Here is a 25,428-nt window from a genome sequence, read left to right as displayed (position 1 = left end):
TCGCGAATTCATTTCACGATAGGCTAAAATTCAAATAGTTAATACCTCAATGCTGCCGCTGCTATTGGCTCACAACTCACCTGGATGAATCTTGAGCCAATGAGAAACACCCAACCAAAGCTTTATCGAATCACAGGCTGCTACGCTGGGACGTCTCACAAGACTGCAGCCAATGGGTGGGTGACTTTTTTGACCGAGTGTGCGTAGAAACAGTTCATTGAACCCGCGAATTTTTCCGGTCCCTACTAATTATATCGCCACACTTTAAATGTATGTTCACAAATCACTCGCACATAAAAATGTATGTTCTCAAGTCACTCAATGTCTTGTCAAGTCCCGCAGTTCGCACTCCTCACTGGCGCTGGGCTCGACAGTGGTTCGCCCCCTTACCTTGCGCCTGTCCACACACACAGTCACGCGCCACTCAGTTTAATTTCTTTTATCATGCTTATTTATGTGAGCAGTTGAAACTGGAAAGCTATTCAGGTAACGGTTATACTTTGAGGTACTGGGTAAAACTAGTTTGAAAAATAATTTGTTCGTAAAATATTTACAGTGAATTTACGGTAGAAATCTGTAATGCTTTATGCAGGAAAAAAATTATATATAATCAGGTTATAGCCTACTTACTGAGTTCAGGAATCACATTTATTTGATTTTCGGAAGTTACTTTGAAAACAGAGACGTGTAGACACGTACCGCTGTGTAAACAGAAAAGCTATAGTTTCGAAAAAAATAATACTCGCCATATATCAGGTTTCAGCAATACCAGCATGATCACGGGGCCAATACATCACTTTTCATATTCTTTTGACAGATAAGCGCTATCGGGAATTTTTCTTTCATATCTATCCAGGCGGCCATTAAGTAACAACAGGCCATACATCATTCACGTGTCACGGAGTAGGTTAAGTCCCGCTAGCGACTCTGTCGAAATGTCGCAGACCGAAAGCGGTTATGGTGATTCCTGTACTTCAACACCGGAAATTCATGTGGGACATATGTACATACGTACATCTACACATACACACACACACATACCAACACCAAATTCACACACACATACCAACACCAAATTCACACACACACACACAGATACCAACACCCAATTCACACACACAAAATAATGTTTAACGCTCCCAAATTTTTTTTTGTGTAATAAAGACTTCACTTCATTGTCTAGTGACTAGAAATAAAATGTTGTACTAAGGTAACTAACTATATTCACTGAATGGCTTATTAGTAATGACATGTAAAATTCGTGTAATTTCTGTTATCAGGATAAACTCCATACACCTGTGCACAGTTAAGTGGGTATGTATGGTCCATTGGATCGTTTTGAATTTTATACCGTTTTTTGTGGTTCCTTATTTCTTAGAGGCATTTCGGAATCACTTATGATGAGAAACCGGAAAAATTAGTGGAGGATTCATTTCATGATTGGCTGAAATTCAAATATGTGTACCATTTTGCCGAGTCTGCTATTGGCCAGTATTATAACTGGAGCTCTCTGGGATAATGAGTAGAGCCACGAAATTTTCGCGCATTCATTTAGTCGCAAGCTAGAATGAAACCTCCACACTGTCGCACTGTGTTCATGATTGGACCGCATTTATCTGGACACGCCCCTCTACGACCGTGAGCCAACGATGTCCAGCTAGGAGAGAAGTAAGCGAATCAGGTAGTGCCAAGTAACAAGGATAAAAATGTTCTCCCTAAGAAATCAACCAATGGGAAAGTAAACATGGGTCGAGCACACCTATAACTTTGAATTCTATCCTGAGGCCAGAGGAATCCGCGAAATTTCCGGGACTCTAATAATGAGACTAGTAACCAAAGAAGCATCGAACCACAAGCTACCCAGTGGAGACTTCTCACAAGTTGGCAGAGGATAATGGAGGCTAACCTATATCTCTAGTTAAAATTCAGTGTGAACGCAGTTCAAGCGAATGCATTCCAGCCTCTTTCCAAAGATAACGCGAAATTTGCACGTCTCTTATCTCTTAATAATAACGTAACAGCGAGATCTGGTTGATACACACACACACACACACAAAGAAGGTAAGAGTGAATTCTACCTACAGACTTCAGTTTCACGTTCATTACAATAAAATAAGATGAAAACCTCTTTACTACTTAATTAAGTAAGTGTGTCCGAAAAGTACTTGTGTTGTGTTGGGTTATTTTCTCTCTCGACAGGAACTCTAGATCTGAGCAGCGCCGATGTCCTCAACTGTGGGACGTCGCAGTCACTTGCACGGGGGGAGAAACTCCAATTGCCGAGACTGAGACCTTTGTTTTCTGAAGTAGTTTTGGGCACAACCGCTAGATAGTAGCATTCATAATATTTATAACGTGGCTATACTCACTGTGAGAATTAATGCAGACTTGTCAGGCATACAAATCAGTGAAAATTAATTCCCTTTATTTTGGTTGTCACATGTTTTGTGGTGGAGCATACCAGCTATTTTGCATTTCCTACTCATTTATATCGAACACGCTTTATTATTATTATTATTATTATTAGAGACATTTTAAATTCGCGGATTCATTTCGCGATATGATAGAGTCCAAATACTTTTGACATTATTTTGCTTCAGTTATTGTGCCACAGTTTATCTGAAGGACTCTGGGCCAATGAAAAATCTTTAACAGAAGAATTAGCGAATCACGATCATTCCAGTCAACAGGTGTTACGAGTCGGTAACCAATCAGCAGATGTAATTTGCACGAGTGCGTAGAGGATCATGGAGTCTATCCTTTAGGGATTTGAAATAGCGAATTTTACAGGTCTCTAATTATTACGAAACACCATTAAGGTTTTTTTTCGCACAATTCAAATCACTTTTACTAAGCAATTAGTCGTCAAGAAGTTAAATTAACATTATAAACCCCAACTTTTTTTATTGCTAGTAGTTATGGGCCCACCCAACACATAGCGTCACGTGTCGTGAAAAAACAAAGGTTTCATTTTTTTTTACTGTAAGAGTCACACTTCTTTATCTCCCTCCTTGTTCTATGGTCGCTTGACACAAACTCGGGAAGCCTACAACTCATGTAGTTTCGGTTCCCTGCAATAATCTCCGAAGATTTCCGAAGTTTTGCGTTTTGGTACTAACGCCACTTCAGCCGCTAAATCAGAAGTTTCCAATGAAAACAAGCGTGTTGTGACTGACCTAACATAACCTAACCCTTAGATTTTTTTAATTTCAATTTTTGAGAGAAATTCGAAGTTGCACGAACGTGGTAGGGAACCGAAACTACGTGAGTTGTAGGCTACCGCACGCACTCACCTCTTCGCCAGCTTCTGTGTCCAGGGTGGCCTCTTCATGTTTCTTCTCGGGCAGCAACGACGTCTCTGCAACAAACAAAAGAACAGTCGGGCGTAAAAGAAAAAGAAAGAAAAAAAACTGGTACACGTTGCAGAAACGAACAGTATCCCAAAACAGCATTTCGGCTTGCGGCAAACTTGCAGATTACCTTGAACAAGACCCGACAAGCAATATTGCCGTATTACAGGTATTTGAACGCCTATTAGACTGCAAAAAAAAAGGGGGGGCTAGTCTGTATATGTAGTCGGTTTACGGACTATAATTTTACGCGATAACGTCATAAGAAAACACTGATGAAAAATTGCATACTTTTTAATGGTGGTTGGCCGGTTCTTGCACGCTCGGTTCAGGCGGAAAGTGACAATGAGTCATGCTTTTTCGTGCGTGTAGCCGGCGTTCATCGATTTATAAGACGTTATCACGTCAAAAAGGTACACCCATGCACGCAGATTCTTCCTCGTGATTGGCGGCCGTCTGCGAGAGAAGTCGTTGCGGCAGAAGTCGATTGAGACCAGCCACCGACTTCCTCGTGTACGGGTGTGTGTGTATATATATGTGTGTGTGTCTGTGTGTGTGTGTATATATGTGTCTATATAAGTGCGTGTATATATGCGTTTGTATATATGTGTGTATATATGTCTATATGTGCAGTGCCGGTGAAAGGTAAATTGGCGCCCTAGGCGAAAAACCTTAATGCCCCCCCCCCCCCTTTTACCGGCCGGACAACCCAAAAAAAAAAATTTCCTTGCCTCAAAATACATCAATGTAAGCCTAAGATTTTGTAAGCAGGCTTGTGATTTTTTTTTTACTTTTTTACTTATTACAAATCATAAACAGGTCACCGTGGACTTTAAATAATTACTTATATCAATATAAACATTCCAAATTGTTACAAAAATCAATTTTCATCTAGTTTCAGTAATCGTTAAACATATTATATCAGCTGTTGTGTGTGGTGCTGCGCCGCCCACAGCTACTTGGCGCCCTGGGCGGTTGTCTAGTTCGCCTGTACGGACGCGCCAGCCCTGTATATGTGTGTGTATTTTTCTCACGCGCGCTCCGTGTGCTGCGCACATTGTAGCGTCGCGGTAGTCAACGAAGGTCAACTAGTCTCTGCCGGAGACAAGATGTCGGCTCTCGTCAAACGCCATCTCTCGGCCGCGCCCCTCCAACTGCTGCGACGTCACAGGGAATTAGCGCACCTCGGCCGCTTCCGCGTCACGGGAAAATAAAATTTGTTGTCTGTAAAGTCGGTTTACGGACGATAGTTTAAAGTGACAACGTCATAACAAAACATTGATGAAATGATTGCATACTTTTATGAATAAAATTGAATCATTCTTATTGAATTATCACTATTTTGTATGGATACAAAGAAGGAGTGAAATGAAATCTACAATTTAATTGATAAATTTACTTTTATTTGCACTCATTAATTCAAATATATTTATTACTTTAACGAAGATATTATTTTAACTATAACTTTTATACATGTTTGCTATTTAACTTCTTCCAATCTGTGTTATACTGTTAAGGATAGGACGGTGATAGGAAAAGTAGGAAACGAATGGGAGTGTTTCAAGTTTAATGGGCCTCGAAAAAGTCAAATCGATAGTTGTTCCAATCGAGTGGAAGAGAGATAGATGCGACGCAATCGTACAATGAGCGTAACGGGACAATGTGCGTTACGGGACACTTTTTCGTGCGTGCAGCCGGAGTTCATCGATTTATTAGACGTCACGTCAAAAAAAAATAAGGGTGTGGTTGTGTCATGGACACAGCCGTGTGTTGTACGAGAATACATGTACGTAACAGGTAATATATTTTTATTTTAACACCATATATCTATATTCACTGTAACTATTTTACACTAATGTTTTATATATGCAATCGATAGATTTTGACGAGAGCTGACGTTTGAAACACAAATGAACGTCGTAGCTTCTCGGAGTCAAAAGTTGTACTAAATGGAAATCTCGAAACGCATAAAAAAATTACCTCAAAATGGTGGCGCTTCCCCCTCCACCGCGCGCGATGCGTCACAGTCCTCACTTAGCGTAACGAATTTTTCGATCATTCAGTTATCCAGTGGTTGTAATTAAATTATGGATGGAGATGATATATATGTAGTTGCAACACCAAACTCTATCCCCCGATTTTATCATCATTCGTTTTTTGAATTGCCTCCCACTATGGAAGCAATTTTAAAGACGCATTCACGTCAAAAATGTAATTCATTCATGCGGGATAGTGCGGCATGCACAGAGCAAGCAGGTCGGGTACAGCATAAAGAGGATGGTCCATAAAGAAGAGTTGGTTGAGGCAGAAGACTATCGTTCAAGGGGTGGGAACATGGACATTGTGTTCGCTTTGAGTTTGGGTGGAATTTTTTAAGTGAAAACTTATTTAGCAGCTTTGAGCGATTTTTTGGTAGGGGAAAAACTTATGGGTTCGCGTCACCGACATGCTAGTGACATGTTGCGCCAGACTGGCTAATCGCACCGGCCTGTGTACATGTACACGCATATATACACTAATACATTATATTATATATACTCGACTGTATCATGTGCGTGTTAGACTCTTTTTTGGATGGGTAAAAAATCTTGTGAGTTTGCATCACCGACATGCTGTAGTAGCAGTAAGTGAAGTTAATTTTTACCACGTGAATACATGACCTAGGTCTGACATCACTGGTAAGTCATAGCTAGGTAATTAATGAATTTTTACGTAGTTCTTACATACCACTGACATCTGTTGTGACTAAAATATGATGTAAGGATAAAAATGTGTTATCATGCTGACATCGTACTGATATAATACCAAAATCATTTTCTTACTTACATTTGACGTAGAAATTATGTCATATTACACATTTAAAAACAAAGTTTTAAGTTTTCACTTCTGTTGACAGTCTCCATCAATGGCTATTTTTTGGTGGGGGGGGGGGATGGGAAGGGGGGAAATTACTTTCACAGTTATGACTCGGGTGTGTGTATCCTCTGTGACTATTGTCAATGCGTCCCTTGACATCGCACTGACGGACGAGTCGTTAGAGAAAGAAAAAAAAGATTACTTACACGTCTTTACAACTCGGCACTCGAATGCTCTATCAACTGGTAAACACAATGACGGGTTGAAGAGATTAAAAAAAAGATACCGCCTTATAACAGGACACCAAGGATAGACGTATCATAAAACATTTTTCACATAGTAAAAATCAGCTGGTGAGAACGTAAGCACCAAAACGACACGTTACGTAACGCCACAAGGAACCTGAACCACATCATCGCTGAAATCCAGAACAGCACGACGGGGAACTGAAGTGAATGACGCGATGCGAAATAAATGAACTTTTTCTCCTAACCTGTCACGTTAGACGCATCTGTTACGTCAGGCGACGTAACTGCCGTCGGACGCGTCAGACTTCCCGGTTAAGAAAAAAAAATAGTTGTCTGTAAAGTCGGTTTACGGACGATAGTTTAACGTGACAACGTCATAACAAAACATTGATGAAATGATTGCATACTTTTATGAATAAAATTGAATCATTTTTATTGAATTATCACTATTTTGTATTGATACAAAGAAGGAGTGAAATGAAACCTACACTTTAATTGATAAATTTACTTTTATTTGCACTCATTAATTCAAATATTTTTATTACTTCAACGAAGAGAGTATTTTAACTATTACTTTTATACGTGTTTGCTTTTTAACTTCTTCCAATATGTGTTATTCTGTTAAGGATAGGACGATGATAGGAAAAGTAGGGAACGAATGGGAGTGTTTCAAGTTTAATGTGCCTCGAAAAAGTCAAATCGATGGTTATTCCAATCGAGTGGAAGAGAGATAAATGCGGCGCAAGCGTACAATGAGCGTAACAGGACACAGCGTAACGGGACCATGTGCGTTAAGGGACACATTTTCGTGCGTGCAGCCGGCGTTCATCGATTTATTAGACGTTGTCACGTCAAAAATTGTAAGCGAATATTTCAGTACTCGTCAGATATGCGTAACATCTAACCTGGGTAACGAGCAATTTCGTATTTCTCGTGTTGCAAATACAATGTTTAAATACGAAAATCGAAAACTAAATTTAACGTAGATTTTTTTTTTTTTTGTTAAACTACGAGTGTGGTTAAATATATACGTCGATTTAGTTTTCAACTACATTTCTGGACGCGAATCACACGTAGTCTCCGCAACCGCCGCTAGAATTCACTGCCGGAGCAGCAACGTGGTCCATTTAATCATTTGACTACCAGAGGAAAATTTTATACAATAAAATGAAACGGCTCCAATAAATAGGGGGAAAAATACTGAAACTCGACAGTGGATAAAGATTTTCTTTAATACTTCCCATATTATTCAAATTCACTAAACAGTTCATACCCTTTGTCTTTGCGAACTTTGGTTCGCGCCATCCGTCACAGATGACAGCACGGTGGTCACACATTTCCGTCCCGTGCGACTTCCGTTCCAATGACGAAATTACTCCTGCCAAATTCAGTAAACAGAGAGCTAAGATGTTATTTAAACATATATATGTGTATATATATACATATATATGTATATGCATATATATACATATATATGTATAAATGCATATATATACATATATATATGTATATATGCATATATATACATATATATGTATATATGCATATATATACATATATATGCATATATATACATATATATGCATATATCTGCATATATATGCATATATGTATATATACATATATATTCGCGTCGCTTCCATCGCGTTGCACCTGTCGGAAGGACTTTCTCGCTGTTGTTCGCTCGCTTATCGCTGCCATCATTACTCAATCTCTTTGATTGAAGTCATTCACGTGGTTTCACAACACAAGGCAACTCGGGCGATAGACTCTTGACAGAGGTTCAAAGTCGAGCGGGTGTGTCAGGTAAAGGAGGGTCACCCAGATAAGCTACAAAAGTAATTAGTTCCGAAATTCTTTTGCTCCAACAGTCGTTTGCACCAACAGTCTTTTGCTCCAACAGTCTTTTGCTCCAACAGTCTTTTGCTCCAACAGTCTTTTGCACCAACAGTCTTTGGCTCCAACAGTCTTTTGCTCCATCAGTCTTTGGCTCCAACATTCTTTTGCTCCAACAGTCTTTTGCACCAACAGTCTTTGGCTCCAACAGTATTTTGCTCCAACAGTATTTTGCTCCAACAGTCTTTTGCTCCGAAAGTCTTTGGCTCCAACAGTCACCTGCTCCGAAAGTCTTTGGCTCCGAAAGTCTTTGGCTCCAACAGTCACCTGCTCCGAAAGTCTTTGGCTCCGAAAGTCTTTGGCTCCAACAGTCACCTGCTCCAGTAGTCTTAGGCCTAATAAAATTTGGTTACAAGGCAACTTGTATACAATGCTACAAGACTACAAGTCTACGAGACTACAGGACTACAAGTCTACGAGGCAATATGACTATCAGACTACGAGTCTAAGAGCCTCCAGCTAGCTACATGACTACTAAGCTACAGAGCTACAGGCTTCTTGGCTACGAATCTTCAAGGGTGCAACTGGATATAATAGCTCCATTAAACAGCGAGAGTTAATTTAACTCATGCAAATAACATATTGCAGGTTCTTGTAACAGTAGGCGCCACATGATGTGTTTGGTGTACAGGCAGTCGCTGTTTTATTTGGGATACGGGATGCTCACTCACTATCGCAAGAGAAGGAGGACTTCGCTAGACACCAAGGAGAAGGAAGTTCATCTCGCATGATAGTGATTCTCAGATTTCTTGTGGCATATTAATTGACTAGGTAATGATTTTCTTAGTTTGAATTCCACCTGATAAAAGTATTGTAAGTGCTGATTTAGTAACATATTTTCATAATTAAATGTAACACTGAATAGAATTTCATATCTCATGCAGAGATGGATTTCTCAGAACATGCCCGAAGTCTGACGATTGACAAGCCACCACGAAAATCTTAGTACTATAAGAAATACATTACGCCAGAACTTACTTTTACTCACTACTTAAGATATTTACCAAAAAATTATTTTTTGATTTGTAAAATATCAAACAGTTGATAATATTTACGAACACTAACCTTGTTTGACGTTTTACCGCTGTTGATACCAAGTGTACCAAAAGTCTTATTTTTCGATATTGTATTTGCCGAAAATCGAATTATAACAGACAATGTATTATGTGCAACAACTTAGCTTTCTGTACACGGCATTTCGGGTTTTCGTGAATGAAACGGAAGTCACGTAGAACGCAAATCTGTGACCGCGGTGCTGCCATCTGTGGCGGATTACACGAACCAAAGTTCACAAAGACAAAGATAAACTTTTACAGTATTAACTGTTTATTTAATTCCAACAAGATTGGCAGTATTTAAATGAAATTCCTTGGCCGAATATCAGAATCCAAAGCCGCAGTTTAGTGTTAATAGTTGACGTAGTTGCTCCGGCAGCGAATTCTGGCGGTTGGTGCAAAAAAAAACTAAATGTGATTCGCGTTTAGAAATGTTGTTGAAAACAGTTTCTGCGTGTCCGAGTTTTCGTATCACGAGCGTATTTGCAACACGGGAACACGTGGATTTGCTCGATTTACCGGATGAGATGTATTACACATATCTGGCGAGTACAAAACGGTCACGCGAACGTGTATTTCGAACACATGTCCTCTCGGGGGTCGGTGATAAAGGTCCCGCCTGTCCGGGCACACACACTGTGAGCAGAGCTTCAGGAAAAACAACGCGATTTCAAAACTCCTCAAGATATCCGAGTGGAGTCTGCTTACGAAAAGCATTCAAGAGTTCGCTGAGGGCCGAAAAGCACTTCTGATTCCGGATTAAGTTTTTAAACTGTGTTTTTAGAAGAGTTAAAATGGCTGAAACGCGTGTTTGCAGAGTAATTTTTAGGGGTAAAACAACCGGTACAGAGTCTTGAAAGCACTTTAAGGGACTTGCATTACACTTTTATCTTAATTTCTCCGCCATGTAATGTTACGGTCACCGCTCATGCGCACGACGAGAAGACTGCGCGCCAGTCCAGAGAAGACACCGCGCTAGAAGCACCAGCGAGCGTCGCGCTTATCATCTCGCCTCGCTGACACACATACACCCCTGACGAGGCTGGCTCCTTCAGGGATCCGCCTCGTCAGGTGTGTGTGTGTGTGTGTTAGTGAGGCGGGGTGATAAGCGCGACGCTCGCTGGTGCTTCTAGCGCGGTGTCTCCTCTGGACTGGCGCGCAGTCTTCTCGTCGTGCACATGAGCGGTGACCGTAACATTACATGGCGGAGAAATGAAGATACAGGTGTAATGCAAGTCCCTCGAGTGCTTTCAAGAATCTGTACCGGTTGTTTCACGCCTAAAAATTACTCTGAAAACATGCGTTTTAGCCATTTTAACTCTTCTAAAAATACAGTTTAAAAACTTAATCCGAAATCAAAGGCACTTTTCAGCCCTCAGCGAACACTTAAATGCTTTTCGTGAGCAGACCCCCACTCGGATGTCTCGAGTAGTTATCAAATCGCGTTGTTTCTCCTGAAGCTCTGCGCACCGTGTGTGTGCCCGGGTAGGCGGGGTGCCTTAAGGGCTCGTCGTGCACAAACCTTCGTGGACAGCGAACAAGGTCTCGTCTTCGGAGTCTGGGAGTGCGCGCTCTGCGGAGAACCAGGCCATGCCAAAGGGTCCTTGCTAGCGCCTGGCACGACGTCCTGTCTCACTGGGACACCTGCACCTGAGCCACGCAGAGACACATCTAGTGGAGAATTGATGGCGGTGAAATATACATTTGGTGAACTAAAATAGTCATACTTAAGTAATCGCATGCTTTAAAATAAGAAAAGTGGCATTGCAACGATTATAACTAGGGGCATGCATTTTTCGCGAAAAGATTTCTAGACCAGCTGGGAGTTAAAACAATTTAGCATCGTCTGTGTTTCGTGATTGGTCGAGTTTCTTTCAGGTACACGTGTACTGTCAGCACACCAATCACAGCAATTCAGCGCAGAAGCAAACACGTCCTCAATGGCTCTGTCGAATAAGGCAATGGCTTCTCAAGCATCAGACGACCGCCAATCACAAGAAGAAACCACTGATGTTGGTATACCTTGTTGGAGTATAATGGTCATTCAGATTTTTTTCGCGAAAAATACATGCCCCTAATTATAACACACATTCGCATTGAAAAATCCCAACAGGTTCGGTAGCACAACGTCAGAGCGCGCTCTTGCATAGATAAGAAGGGTAAATTTACTGACGTGGTTCACTGGAAAAAATAAATTCAATGACATAATAATAATGTTGAATCAGCTCAATAAGGTTTAGATTTGTACGTAAAAAGTAGGTATTTACAGACTGATTTCAAACGTTTGAGCAAAAACAGTTTAATAAACCTTTTACTTGGTGATATAATGTGTGTTTTAAAATGTTTCAGGTCAATATTCTAGTAATTTCATATAAGTATAATTTCTAACATGTGCGGAAACCTTATGGTATTGACGTTTTAGTGAATTTTAATAAAGACTCTTTGTCGAAAATCAGGTACAAAATCAAGGGTTTCAAATTTTTTCAAGTATTTTTCGCTTTTATCAGAGATGTTTCTAATACTTTAAAAATTCCGATATGCTTCGTGCTGCTATCTGCGGAGTGATGGTGGCAAGTCACGTTTACGATTCAGGCAGCGAATTCTAGCGGCGGACGCACAAAGTACGTGTGCGATACGAATGCAGAAATTTTGGCATTTGAAAAAAAGAATATTTCGTTTGTCAGTGTATTTATAACGCTCGGCATTATTTGAAAGAATTCTACGTTAAATTTCGTGCTCGAGTTCCGTACTATAAGTTTATTTGCATCATGAACATAATGAGAACACATTGATTTGCTCGTTACCGAGGTTGCACTGTTAGAGCCCGTCTACAATAGTCCGAACCTGTGCGTGGTCCGTGTCCTTATCCGAATGTGAGTGACGTCACATTGTCTCACCGAAAACTGCCCTGTCCACAATTGCGATGTCCGATGTCCGGATGTACTGATTTCTAAAGTTGTCACCAGAGCGCAGTAAATGTGCCAAACCAAATGTTTTTGTTTATTGTTTTGATGCTTTGCTTTGTAGTTTGAGATTGAACTTATTAAAGTTATGTAAGTTATAAGTGACTAACACCACCTTCCATTTCCTTCAATAACAAAAACAAACACCACGTTTTCAAACGGGAACCGGAAATCCAAATATCGTGAGTGTTCTGTTCTTTTTCTGTGTCCGAAGCACAACAGGTTGGGACAAAAAGGTTCAAATTGACGAATGTCTTCAGACCAGGTAGGTTCGGACCTTCGCCCACTTGACGCATGACGTCAGAGGGTCACGTGGACCAATCAGCGACGAGTGTCCTTCGGACACAGTTTAGGACATTGCTATTGTAGACGGGCCATTAACACATCATCACTGGCAAGTACTGAAAGACTTGCTCATTATTTTTTGTAAAATTAAAACTATAATATTTTATCTCTGAAGTTCAAGCGCACGCTCGTAATGTTGTAACTACGCTGCAAAAAAAACTTTTATCGATCAAAAAAGCGCTGTGTCACGACTGACGCCGACTGTCGTAAGGGCTTATCATGGCGGCGGACAAGAGCAAAGTCCACACACACTCTTCGACCTAGAGCACAACTGCGCACTGGCATTTTCAAACGTGTGCTAAGGCGGTTCCACGGCCTAAAACACAGACGAGGATTATAAATAATAATGCGAACTGCGAAAGTCCACGTTTCGTACTTCCCTAGACGATAATCTTTCAGCCCCTTCCAACTTTTTTTACCGACCATCATCTTGCCCTGAACGTAAACCTTCTTGATTAAGGCCTGCCACACTTGTCAAATATTTATCTCTAATATATTTGACAATCGAGATGGAAGGGTAGTATTAGACGGAACATGTCTTCCATTTTTCTCATCAATATATTTGGACAGATAACCTCAAATGGGTTTTGAACCATGTCACACTATCGAAGTTTAATTTAAATCAGAGAAATCTCAAAACTTTACAATTTTTTATTAATTTTGAAATTAAATAATGCATCAGAATGCTGGACGAACATTTTTTCAAATTGTAATTATTAGAGACTCGGGAGTTACACGTATTAGTCTGGCCTCAGAGAAGAATTCGAAGTCATAAGTAGGGACTGGAAAAATTCGCGGATTCAATGACCTCCAGGATAGACTCCACGATCCTGTGCATACTCGGGCAAACTTCACCTGTTCATTGGCTACTGACTTGTGAGGCGTCTCAACTGGGGGTCTCGTGATTCGATATTGCTTTGACTAAGGGTCTATAATTGGCCCACAGTTCTCCATATTAACAGTGAACCAATAGCAGAAGTTGCATAAAAGTATAATTATTTGCATTTTAGCATATCGCGAAATGAATCCGCGAATTTTCCCGGTCTCTAACTATTACTAGGGGCAGGCATTTTTCGCGAATAAATCTGAACGCTTATTAGACTACAACTGGCTATACTCGCACCAGCTGTTTCTTACTTGTGATTGGCGGCCGTCTGCGAGAGAAGTCGTTGCCTTGTTTGACCGAGCCACTCAGGACGCGTTTGCTTCCGCACTGTGTTTACTGTGATTGATGTTGTTACAATCGACATGGAACTTAAATAAACCTCACCCAATCACGAAACACAGACGATGCTACATACAGTGTTTTAGCTCTCAGCTAGACTCAGGAATCTTTTCACGAAATACGCATGCCCCTAACTATTATTGCCCGATAGCAATATAAGCTTAAATGCAGAATTATTTTAATTTCAGCCCATCACGAAATAAATCGCTAATTATTCAGGTATCTAGTTATAAACGAGTGTAAGAAGTATTTATCCAATCAGTGGAACCTGCCAAAGGATATGACTTTCTTATCGTTTAAGAGCATGCATTTTTCGCGAGAGAAAAAAAATCGGAGATCAGTTTTTTTTTTGACGTGATAACGTCTTATAAATCGATGAAAGCCGGCTGCACGCACGAAAAAGCATGACTCATTGTCACGTTCCGCCTGAGCCGAGCGAGCAAGAACCGGCCAACCACCGTGCGAGAAAATCTTCTATAATATCAAACATGTTAAGGTGGGCTTTGTAAAAGCAGGAATTTAAAAAAATTATATTTATTTGTCCAATTTCGTCATTTCAAATAAACAATTTATTAACATTGATTTGATTTCAGTTTATTTCTATAACTAATAGTTCGTGATTATATTTAAACAAATTATTTAAATTAAATATGCAAAAACTGTAAATAATATTGGAAAATTAAAAAAGTATGCAATTTTTCATCAATGTTTTCTTATGACGTTATCACGTAAAATTATCGTCCGTAAACCGACTTTACAGACAAACCCCCCCCCCCCCCCTTTTATTTGAAACATTGTAGCATCGTCTGTGTTTCTTGATTGGTTGAGTTTCTTTCAGCTACGCGTTAAACTTTTGGTACACGAATAACAGCCATGCAGGGCGGAAGCAAACACGTCAGGATTGGCCCAGCTAAAAGGGCAGTAGCTTCTATTGCACACAATCGCCAATCGCGAGGCAACAACAGCTAGCGTGGGCGTGTCTTCTTGCAGTCTAATGAACCATACGTAATGTGTCGCTTAAAAAAAAATCCTGCCGCTACCCATGAGTAGAGACCGGAAAAATTCGCGGGTTCATTTCGCGATAGGCTAGACTCCAAACTCGTACACCTTTATGCTGAGTCAGCGATTGGACCACCGTTTATCTGAAGGACTCTAAGCCAATGAAAAACCTTCAACAAAAAACGTTTCAAATCACAAGCATCCCAGTTGACGCGTTTCACGAGTCAGTATCCAATGAGCAGGTGCAATTTATCCCAGTACATAGAGTATCATGGAGTCTATCCTAGAGGTCATTGAAACCGCGAATTTTTCCGGTCTCTACCCATGAGCAATCCTAAACGTCCTAAAACATTTCCAAAATTTTTAACAAAATTCCTTGTCGATAATCAGATCCAAAACCAGGGTTTAGTTTGTTTTTCAATTTTTTTTTTTCGCATTTATTGGTGCCGTTTGATTATATAGTTAAAAATTTGGTCTGCTAATCAAATGATTAAATTGTCATTATAGTTGCTCCGACAGCGAATTCTAACGGGGGGTGTGGAAACAGTGATTCGCGTTTAGAAATGTGGTTAAAAATACAATGTGCGTACATTTATAAATTTTTAAAATTTATTTTATGGAATTCTACGTTAAATTTTGTGACCGAGTTCAACAATTTTGTCAATTTGAGTCCAGCCTGTGTTGTGAAATGAATCTGCTAGATAATCGGGACTCTACGGCAATTTGGACTTTTTGACAAGAAGCGCTAGATAGCTAACTTTTCGTGATTGCCAACAAACCATTGAGACAACAAAGATTCAGAGAACTTGCCAAACATTAATGCATTTCTTGAATAAAACTGAACGCTTGACTTAATTTTTGTACGTGATTTTTTTTTTGCATTTATAAAAAGTAATAGTTTAAAATTTTGTGCAAACGGATTTTGAGAAACCTGAAATAAGAATGGATACCTCTATTCCAGATAAGCAACATTAAGCTTCAGAATCCTAGCGGAGACACCTTAATTCCACTCATTGACGAAGAATTCTGTGATAATCCAAGATCCGAATAATCCATCGTCAAAAACCGTCACAGGATGATAATATACAATACAAAGATAAGATGTGTTGCGAACACATCAATATTTTTTCCACTGACGGAACATATAGGAATTAAGCATTAGACGTGTTCATCAATTGAGTAATATCTGTGGTTGATAAGCCTTATCAGCACTCGATTAAGACCTACGGATTACCAGTAGCGAAATGTTGTATTCTGCATTGTTTCAACAACATTCACAGACAGCTGAAGAAGGTTATGCCCCCAATTTTATTTTAAATAGCGGCTGGAATGATTTCATAATTTACACTTGCAACATATTAGACCTCACTACATCAAGTGAAACTTGTATACAGCCGTAGGCCAGTTAAAGGCGATGCCGTCTTCATAGCGTAACGGAAAGTGAAACATTCAGGAAGAGAGTGGCGTATCATCTTTTTTGTTTGTTTGTTCCACTTGCACTTGTACACAGAAAAAAAAAATATTCTGTACTTTTACGAAAGATTGCTTAAGGAAACCAGTTGCGAAGAAATAGTTTGTAATACTACAAGAAAGATATTGCAACTTTAAACAACACAAACCATCACCGTGGTAACTGCTCCCTGATGATGGCGACTGCAATGTTGACCGAAACGTCGGTTAATTATTCGCCTAGGACACTGCTACAACCCGGAAACAAAGCTACTTCAGACAATGGACATGAAAGCATGCGAACATTATTAACACAAACTATCGTTATTTTTAAATATATTAAAAAACACGTTTTTTTTCGAGATAATACTGAGTGTTCCGTACAAAAGTTAGCGCTTAGTTTTATTTTTTATAGATGTTTCATTAAATCAATTTTTTCTTTAAACCATGGAAAATATAATCGAATATTCAATAATTAGACTTTATTTTGTTTTATTATGCATATTAATGTGCGCAGTTAATACAGGAAAGATATTCAGGGAACGGTTTACAAATAACTTTAACTATTGAAGGTACTGGGACAACACAAATCATAAATGCGAACATTATTTTGTAGCGTTACAGTTGTTTTCATGTAAATGAAAAAATTTACAAATATCCGTAATCTTACGTGAATATTTGTGTTACATATACCCAAAAAAATCCCTTTAGGCATAGCCTACAGGCGTAGGTAGATTTCGGAGCTCCTATTTCTTCTGGAAATGTTTCGGAAACTTCTATAAATTTCTGGAACATTTCAATAACTCAATGTACACAACATTATATATGTTCTCCAATATTCCAAAACGATTGATGAAAAATGTTCTCATGTTCCATGCGGCGAAAATATTTTGAATGTTTTTAACCCAACGAATCCAGCATCAAATATCTTAGAACGAATTTCATATTACACCTATTAAGAACTTATGCCCTTTTTTTTACTTTCAAGCACTACCTTGCAAAAATATGTTGTAGTATGAAAATTAAACAAATTTTTAAGAATGTATTAAGATGGTTAGAATAAATTTGAACGAATTTGATATGTACTAAGGTAATTCTGATATTTTTTTTAATTTTAACCCCTATTTTACGGTAATAGTTCGTTTCATCAAAAAGTATTTCAGCAAAAGGTTTTAGATAAAGTTTAGTAGTTGTACAATAAGTTGTAACGGGTTTGATATTATATCTATTTTAAAAAGTAATGATTATTTTGTCTTATTACCCTTGTTATTTCCACCCCATGCAGTAATGGTTCGTTACATAAAATTTACTTTACACAAAAGTTTTCAACCACATTTAAAAAAAATTAAACAAAAATAAAAATTAATTCGATAGAGTACATGTTAGGGAAATTTTATTTATTTTCCTATTTCAATCCCAGGTTTTATCAACACCTTGCAGTAATGGTGTGTATTATCAAAAATTGTTTTAGACAAAAGTTTTAGATAAAAATTATAATATTTACAAAAAATGTGAACGTATTTGATGGCATGAATACTAAGGGAATTATTAATTAATTTATTTTATTTTAACCCCTATTTATCAACCCTATACAGCGATGGTTATACAGATTGTCCATGATATCAACGTCAATAGGTCAATTAATGACGGTTGTGATTAATTATAATATGTTTCGTAGTTTTCTAGCTATCTTAAGCATTATTTTTCCAAAGTTTTCAAATCCTCACCTAGCACCCAATTATTAGATACTTATAGTTACAAGTATCCGTATTGTAATATTATTACTTATTTTTGCTACGCAATCTTGAATAACTTTTATACTTTAAACAATTTCAAATAAAATCAAACATGCTGTAATTTTGTAAAAAAAAAAAAAAACCTTTGCAGGACTTATGTGGCAAAGTTTATTAATCAGGTAATTTTAACTAATCATGCTGTAAAAATAGGAACTGCGATAACTTGGCAAGTAATGGATAGGGCATGCAGATTTCGCGAAAAGATTTCGAGACTAGATGAACGTTAAAACACTGTAGCACCGTCTGTGTTTCGTGATTGGGTGAGTTTTTCCCAGGTACACATCGATTGTATCAACACCAATCACAGTGATTCATTGCGGAAGTAAACGCGTCCTGAGTGGCTCGGTCAAACAAGTCAACGACTTCTCACGCATACGGCCGTCAATCACAAGGAAGAAACCCCTGGTGCGGATATACCTTGTTGCAGTCTAATAAGTGTTCAGATCTTTTCGCGAAAAATGCCTGCCCCTAGTTATGGATCATTCAAGCAAAATGTCAAAATGGCACAACACTGCCAATTAATTTTTTTTTTTTTTTTGCAAAATTACGTAGTTTCAAATTTATTTCCCGTTCTTTCACGTGCTTAGGTAACGTTTAAAATCTCAAATATCGAATCCAGGTCTTCTGCGTGGACGAACAGAGAGGTCATACGACGTGACTTGGAGTGAGATTCTAGTTGAATTTCTAAACGGACGTCGGTGACGACTTCGTCCACGCCCAAAACCATCTTCCTGACCGTGGACATGTGAGCCGTTGAAGGGTCCCGCCTCGTCAGGGGCGTATCTGTGTCGGCGAGGTGGGATGATAAGCGCGACGCTCGCTGGTGCTTCTAGCGCGGTGTCTCCTCTGGACTGGCGCGCAGTCTTCTCGTCGTGCACATGAGCGGTGACCGTAACATTACATGGCGGAGAAATGAAGATAAAGGTGTAACACAAGTCCCTTGAGTGCTTTCAAGAATCTGTACTGGTTGTTTCACGCCTAAAAATTACTCTGAAAACATGCGTTTTAGACATTTTAACTCTTCTAAAAATACAGTTTAAAAACTTAATCCGAAATCAGAAGTACTTTTCGGACCTCAGAGAATTCTTAAATGCTTTTCGTGAGCAGACCCCCACTCGGATATCTTGTGTGGTTATTAAATCGCGTTGTTTTTCCTGGAGCTCTACGCACCGGGCCGAAAAGTAGTTTTTGCTCCCGGATCAAGTTTTTAAAAGTGTATCTTTAGAAGAGTAATTTTTAGGGACTGGAAAAATTCGCGGATTCAATGACCTCCAGGATAGACTCCACGATCCTGTGCATACTCGGGCAAACTTCACCTGTTCATTGGCTACTGACTTGTGAGGCGTCTCAATTGGGGGGGACTCGTGATTCGATATTGCTTTGACTGGAGGGTCTATAATTGGCCCACAGTCCTCCACATTAACAGTGAACCAATAAATAGCAGAAGTTGCATAAAAGTATAATTATTTGCATTTTAGCATATCACGAAATGAATCCGCGAATTTTTCCGGTCTCTAATAATTTTGTTTTAGCGTGAAACAAACGGTACAGATTCTTGAAAGCGGTTAAGGGACTTGCATTACACCTTTTATATTCACCGCTCTAATATCTCAGTTGTCTAAAGATGCCGCGTTTAACATCCCGCCTCGCCGACACAGCTGATGGCGTCTACCCCCGATCTACTCACTTCATTCTTGGACTCCTTGGTCAACCGTGGTTGAAATTTTGTCGGTGTTACAGTGGCCGAACTTTTATATATATATATATATATATATATATATATATATATATATATATATATATATATATATTAAATCAAATATTAGATTTCGTTCAAAATAAAATCATAAATATTATTAAATACTTTAAACACAAGTTAAATTTGTATGAAATACAAGCATACAGAGACACGTGTTCCCCGGGAAGCCTTCTTTTCACAGACGAGAGAGCCAAACGTCCGATCGTGCATCTTCGGTTTTTTTGTTTTGTTTTTTTTGTTCTTTGTAAATAAATATGGCTCTGTTGATAAAAAGGATACTAATGGTCAATTAGGTTAGGTTAGCCACATTATAAATACTTTAAAACATTGTGGACGGTTGATTTGGTTAGGATAGCTACATTAAAGATACTGTGAAATCATGTAAACGGTTTCCTAGCGCTGGATAGCTACATATTAAAAAAGTTATTTGCTCAGCAACCATAAAATGATTTTACAGTATTTTAAATGTAGCTATACTTACGTAACATAAACAACCATCCACAATGTTTTAAAGTATTTACAATGTAGCTAACCGATCCTAATCGACCGCAAAATTTAATGCCACACCGGTTTATACAATGAGATGGAACGGCGTATGACGTATGAGTAAGCTACATCCCAAATAAATACACCTGTTGTGGTACGAAAAAAAAAACCGAGCAGGAACTTCGGGGAACTTCGGGTTTTGGCTCCCACGTGTTCCTGCCGCATCTGTGTGTGAAGCATGTCGGGTTGCAAGAGAAACCGGAGTCGCAGCAGGCAGTGTCACAGTTGTGACGGGCTGCCGCACGGAGCGCCAGTTGTTCTTACCTCCTCTCGCCCGGGGATCAGAGCAGCACAGTAGCGCGGCCAGGACCTCGCGCGCGCACTGGCGTGCGGTCTGGTCGGGTAGGCCCGCGCCGCTACTCGCTCATGGCTAACCTTGAGCAGCCGAGGCCACAGCTGCGCGCCAGGCGCCGGGAAGCCTACGATTCACTCGTCCTTCTGGACATACCCGCTCACTCACGTCCGTGCAACTTCGTGATGTGTGGGAAGCCGCCTTTTCACAGACGAGAGAGCCAAGCGCCCAATCGTGCATCTTCGGAAGTTTTTTTTTCTTCCTTCATTGTAAATAAATATGGCGGTGTTGATAAAATTAAAGACCATAAACAAGGCAACGGTATTTATTTGTACGCCGCCATATTTTTTCGTTTGCCGTGTGTCCGTGAATGTTTATTTTGGACAACTCATGATAACCAATGGTCAATTAGGTTAGGTTAGCTACATTGCTTATAAATACTTTAAAACCTCGTGGACGGTTGATTTGGTTAGGATAGCTACATTAAAGATACTGTGAAATTATGTAAACGGTTTCCTAGCGCTGGATAACTACATATTAAAAAGGTTATTTGCTAAGCAACCATAAAATGATTTTACGGTACTATCTTTAATGTAGCTATACTTACCTAATATAACCAACCATCCTAATGTTTTAGAGTATTTACAATGTAGCTAACCTATCCTAATCGACCGCAAAATTTAATGTCACACCGGTTTATACAATGAGATAGATCGGCGTATGACTAGAGACCTGCAAAATACGCAGATTAATTCGGTGATAGGCTAGAATTCAAACACACATACCTCTTAGAAAATTTTGCTGTTGGCTTACTGTTCATCTGGAAGAATCTCAACCAGTAATAAACCCTCAACCAAAGAAGGATCGAATCACAGACAAACCAGCTGAGACGACTTACAAGTCGGCAGCCAATGAACTTGCGTTATTTGCCTGAGTGTACAGGGGTATGTGCAGTCTATCCTGAAGGCCATCGAAACCGCGAATTTTGCAGGTCTCTACGTATGACGTATAAGTAGAGACCCGGAAAATTCGCGGGTTCAATGTCCTCCAGGATAGACTCCAATATCCTTTACACACTCGGGCAAATGCCAACTGTTCATTGGCTGTTGACTTGTGAGTCGTCTCGACTGGGTGGCCTGTGATTCGACACTTCTATCAGTGAGGGTCTCTAATTGGCCCTCAGTCCTCCAGATTAACAGTGAACCAATGACAGAAGCAGCGCTAAGGTAAAATTATTTGAATTTTAGCATAACACGAAATGAACCCGCGAATTTTCCGGGTCTCTACGTATGAGTAAGCTATATCCCAAATAAATACACCTGTTGTGGTACGGGAAAAAAAAAAAACCGAGCATGAACTTCGGGGAACTTACGGTGTGGCTCTCTCGTCTGTGAAATGAAGGCTTCCCATTCGGGTATGTCCAGAAGGACGAGTGAATCGTAGGCTTCCCCCAGGCGCCGCCGGCGCAGAAACACAACCTTCACTCGCCCCGAGTCAGGTGTCCGGCGCGGCTGACGCGCGTGTAAAATGTACGCGCGTTAGAAACTATACTTACTTGGCGTAGTAAAAATAAATGCTTTGATTTTGCATGCAATAAATAATATAAATAAAATAATAAAAGGGCTTGGAGTGACATTATAAAAACACGTGGTTAAGTATAAATCCAATCAAATTAAAATTTTTAAATATTTACTTAGTATTCAATATTATAAAAGCACGTATATAAAATATACCAAATTTATTTTAATTAATAATGAAAATCAATGAATAATAATGCAATAATTTATAGTGCACATAAATTATACTTAGGAGAACATAACCTTACTTATATAAAAATAAACTGGAAAATACAATTGAAAAAGTTAGTAAACACAATTTATATCACTAATATTCACAATAAGTAAATGTGGAATTTTTTTAAATTAATTACGATCGTGATGAATACACAAAAATTGTGTTTTCAAACTACATTTCTTGACACGAATCACACGTAGTTCCGCACCCGCCGCTAGAATTCTCTGCCGGAGCAGCTACGTCGACTACCGGGAAGCCTTCATTTCACAGACGAGAGAGCCACACGCGAAGTTTCCCGAAGTTCATGCTCGCTTTTTTTTTTCCCTCCGTCATATCTCATTGTATAAACCTGTGTGGCATTAAATTTTGCGGTCGATTAGGATAGGTTAGCTACATTATAAATACTCTAAAACATTGTGGACGGTTGGTTATATTAGGTAAGTATAGCCACATTAAAAATAGTACTGTAAAATCATTTCATTTTTGCTTAGCAAATAACTTTTTTAATATGTAGCTATCCAAGGGCTAGGAAACCGTTTACGCGATTTCACAGTATTCTTTAATGTAGCTGTCATAACCAAATCAACCGTCCCCGATGTTTTTAAAGTATTTATAAATGTAGCTAACCTAACCTAATTGACCATTAGTTATCACATCATGAGTTACAATGAACAAAAAGAAAAAAAAAACCGAAGATGCACGATCGGACGTTTGGCTCTCTCGTCTGTGAAAAGGAGGCTTCCCATTCGGGTATGTCCAGAAGGACGAGTGAATCGTAGGCTTCCCCCAGGCGCCGCCGGCGCAGAAACACAACCTTCACTCGCCCCGAGTCAGGTGTCCGGCGCGGCTGACGCGCGTGTAAAATGTACGCGCGTTAGAAACTATACTTACTTGGCGTAGTAAAAATAAATGCTTTGATTTTGCATGCAATAAATAATATAAATAAAATAATAAAAGGGCTTGGAGTGACATTATAAAAACACGTGGTTAAGTATAAATCCAATCAAATTAAAATTTTTAAATATTTACTTAGTATTCAATATTATAAAAGCACGTATATAAAAAATACCAAATTTATTTTAATTAATAATGAAAATCAATGAATAATAATGCAATAATTTATAGTGCACATAAATTATACTTAGGAGAACATAACCTTACTTATATAAAAATAAACTGGAAAATACAATTGAAAAAGTTAGTAAACACAATTTATATCACTAATATTCACAATAAGTAAATGTGGAATTTTTTTAAATTAATTACGATCGTGATGAATACACAAAAATTGTGTTTTCAAACTACATTTCTTGACACGAATCACACGTAGTTCCGCACCCGCCGCTAGAATTCTCTGCCGGAGCAGCTACGTCGACTACCGGGAAGCCTTCATTTCACAGACGAGAGAGCCACACGCGAAGTTTCCCGAAGTTCATGCTCGCTTTTTTTTTTCCCTCCGTCATATCTCATTGTATAAACCTGTGTGGCATTAAATTTTGCGGTCGATTAGGATAGGTTAGCTACATTATAAATACTCTAAAACATTGTGGACGGTTGGTTATATTAGGTAAGTATAGCCACATTAAAAATAGTACTGTAAAATCATTTCATTTTTGCTTAGCAAATAACTTTTTTAATATGTAGCTATCCAAGGGCTAGGAAACCGTTTACGCGATTTCACAGTATTCTTTAATGTAGCTGTCATAACCAAATCAACCGTCCCCGATGTTTTTAAAGTATTTATAAATGTAGCTAACCTAACCTAATTGACCATTAGTTATCACATCATGAGTTACAATGAACAAAAAGAAAAAAAAACCGAAGATGCACGATCGGACGTTTGGCTCTCTCGTCTGTGAAAAGGAGGCTTCCCTCAGGCCGAGACCAGGGCGGTGGAAAAGGGGGGGGGGGGGGGGGTTCTGCTTTCACCCGTGCAGACACCGGGCTGGTTGGGCGAGTGACCACGTAGCAGTGGTGGCAGCAGCGGCCTTGTCCCTTTGTGTGTGTGTGTGGGGGGGGGGGGGAGGGGGTGGTTTGTAGCGTTCATTTATTACATCACGCGATTTTGACGAATAAGTATTTTCGACCCCCTCCCCAATTCCCCTAATCGCACGTGATATTTTTTTTTTCAAAATGCGTTATTTTTTTTTTTTAGTGTAAATACGTTAATCTGTGCTTGATTGCGTTTGGATTTATTAAATAATAAATAATAATTTGCTGTTTTTATTATTATTTAAGACTAGTTAAGACTAGTATTCAAGACAACGTATTCTAGAATCAAAGTGAGAAAATCCAACAATAAATTACTTAAATAGGAACTACTACTAGTGCAAATACGTTAATCTGTGCTTGATTACGTTGGATTTATTATTTAAACAATAATAATTTGTTGAATTTTTTTTTATTTATTTAACACTAGTAAAGACTGGTATTTAAGACAGACCGTAGTCTAGAATCACAGTGAAAAAATCCAACTTAAATTGTAACTACTAAATTCGTAAAAAAAAATTGTTCATTCCACTTCAGTCCACGGAGAACTGAATGAGTGGTCTCAAGAGTGACTTTGTGGAGTTCGCATAACCGCGATAAATATTACTGTGTGGGATTTAGCCATGTTTTAGTGGAGAGTGGTGGGGGGTAGCGGTGAATGCAGTTCCAAGTATGTGTGTGTGAGGGATTATAGGTGATTTTAATTTGATCAAAAATATACCTGCATTTGATAGTTCATAAATAGTTCCATCAATTCAGTAAGTGTTTTTAAATGGGTTCGAAAACCTGAAAGACCAATTAATATGTAATGAATTCTATATTTAAAAGAATTCTTATTTAAAGGGATTTTAAGTGAATTTAGATCG

At 39.0% G+C, this 25,428-nt stretch overlaps 1 protein-coding gene across 2 annotated transcripts in view; it reads right to left on the bottom strand.

Annotated features, from left to right (window-relative positions):
* The window catches only part of LOC134541460 (peptide transporter family 1), a 130,116-nt gene that overhangs the window by 99,940 nt on the left and 4,748 nt on the right, over nt 1-25,428 (bottom strand). Inside the window, exons 1-3 of one of the 2 annotated variants that reach the window (XM_063384933.1) lie at nt 20,752-20,811; nt 10,928-11,055; nt 3,294-3,358 (exon numbers count right to left, since the gene is read on the bottom strand). In XM_063384933.1, coding sequence (XP_063241003.1) covers nt 3,294-3,358; nt 10,928-10,997 — 135 coding nt within the window. In that variant the 5' untranslated portion in view covers nt 10,998-11,055; nt 20,752-20,811. Of the gene's footprint in view, nt 1-3,293; nt 3,359-10,927; nt 11,056-20,751; nt 20,812-25,428 lie in introns of those variants that run through there. The other variant, XM_063384934.1, reaches the window with a different exon arrangement.

The sequence above is a fragment of the Bacillus rossius genome, chromosome 18 (assembly GCF_032445375.1).
Source record: "Bacillus rossius redtenbacheri isolate Brsri chromosome 18, Brsri_v3, whole genome shotgun sequence".
NCBI lineage: Eukaryota > Metazoa > Arthropoda > Insecta > Phasmatodea > Bacillidae > Bacillus > Bacillus rossius.
The sequence above is the reverse complement of the archived record's forward strand: the minus strand, read 5'-3'. Positions and strand labels throughout refer to the sequence as shown.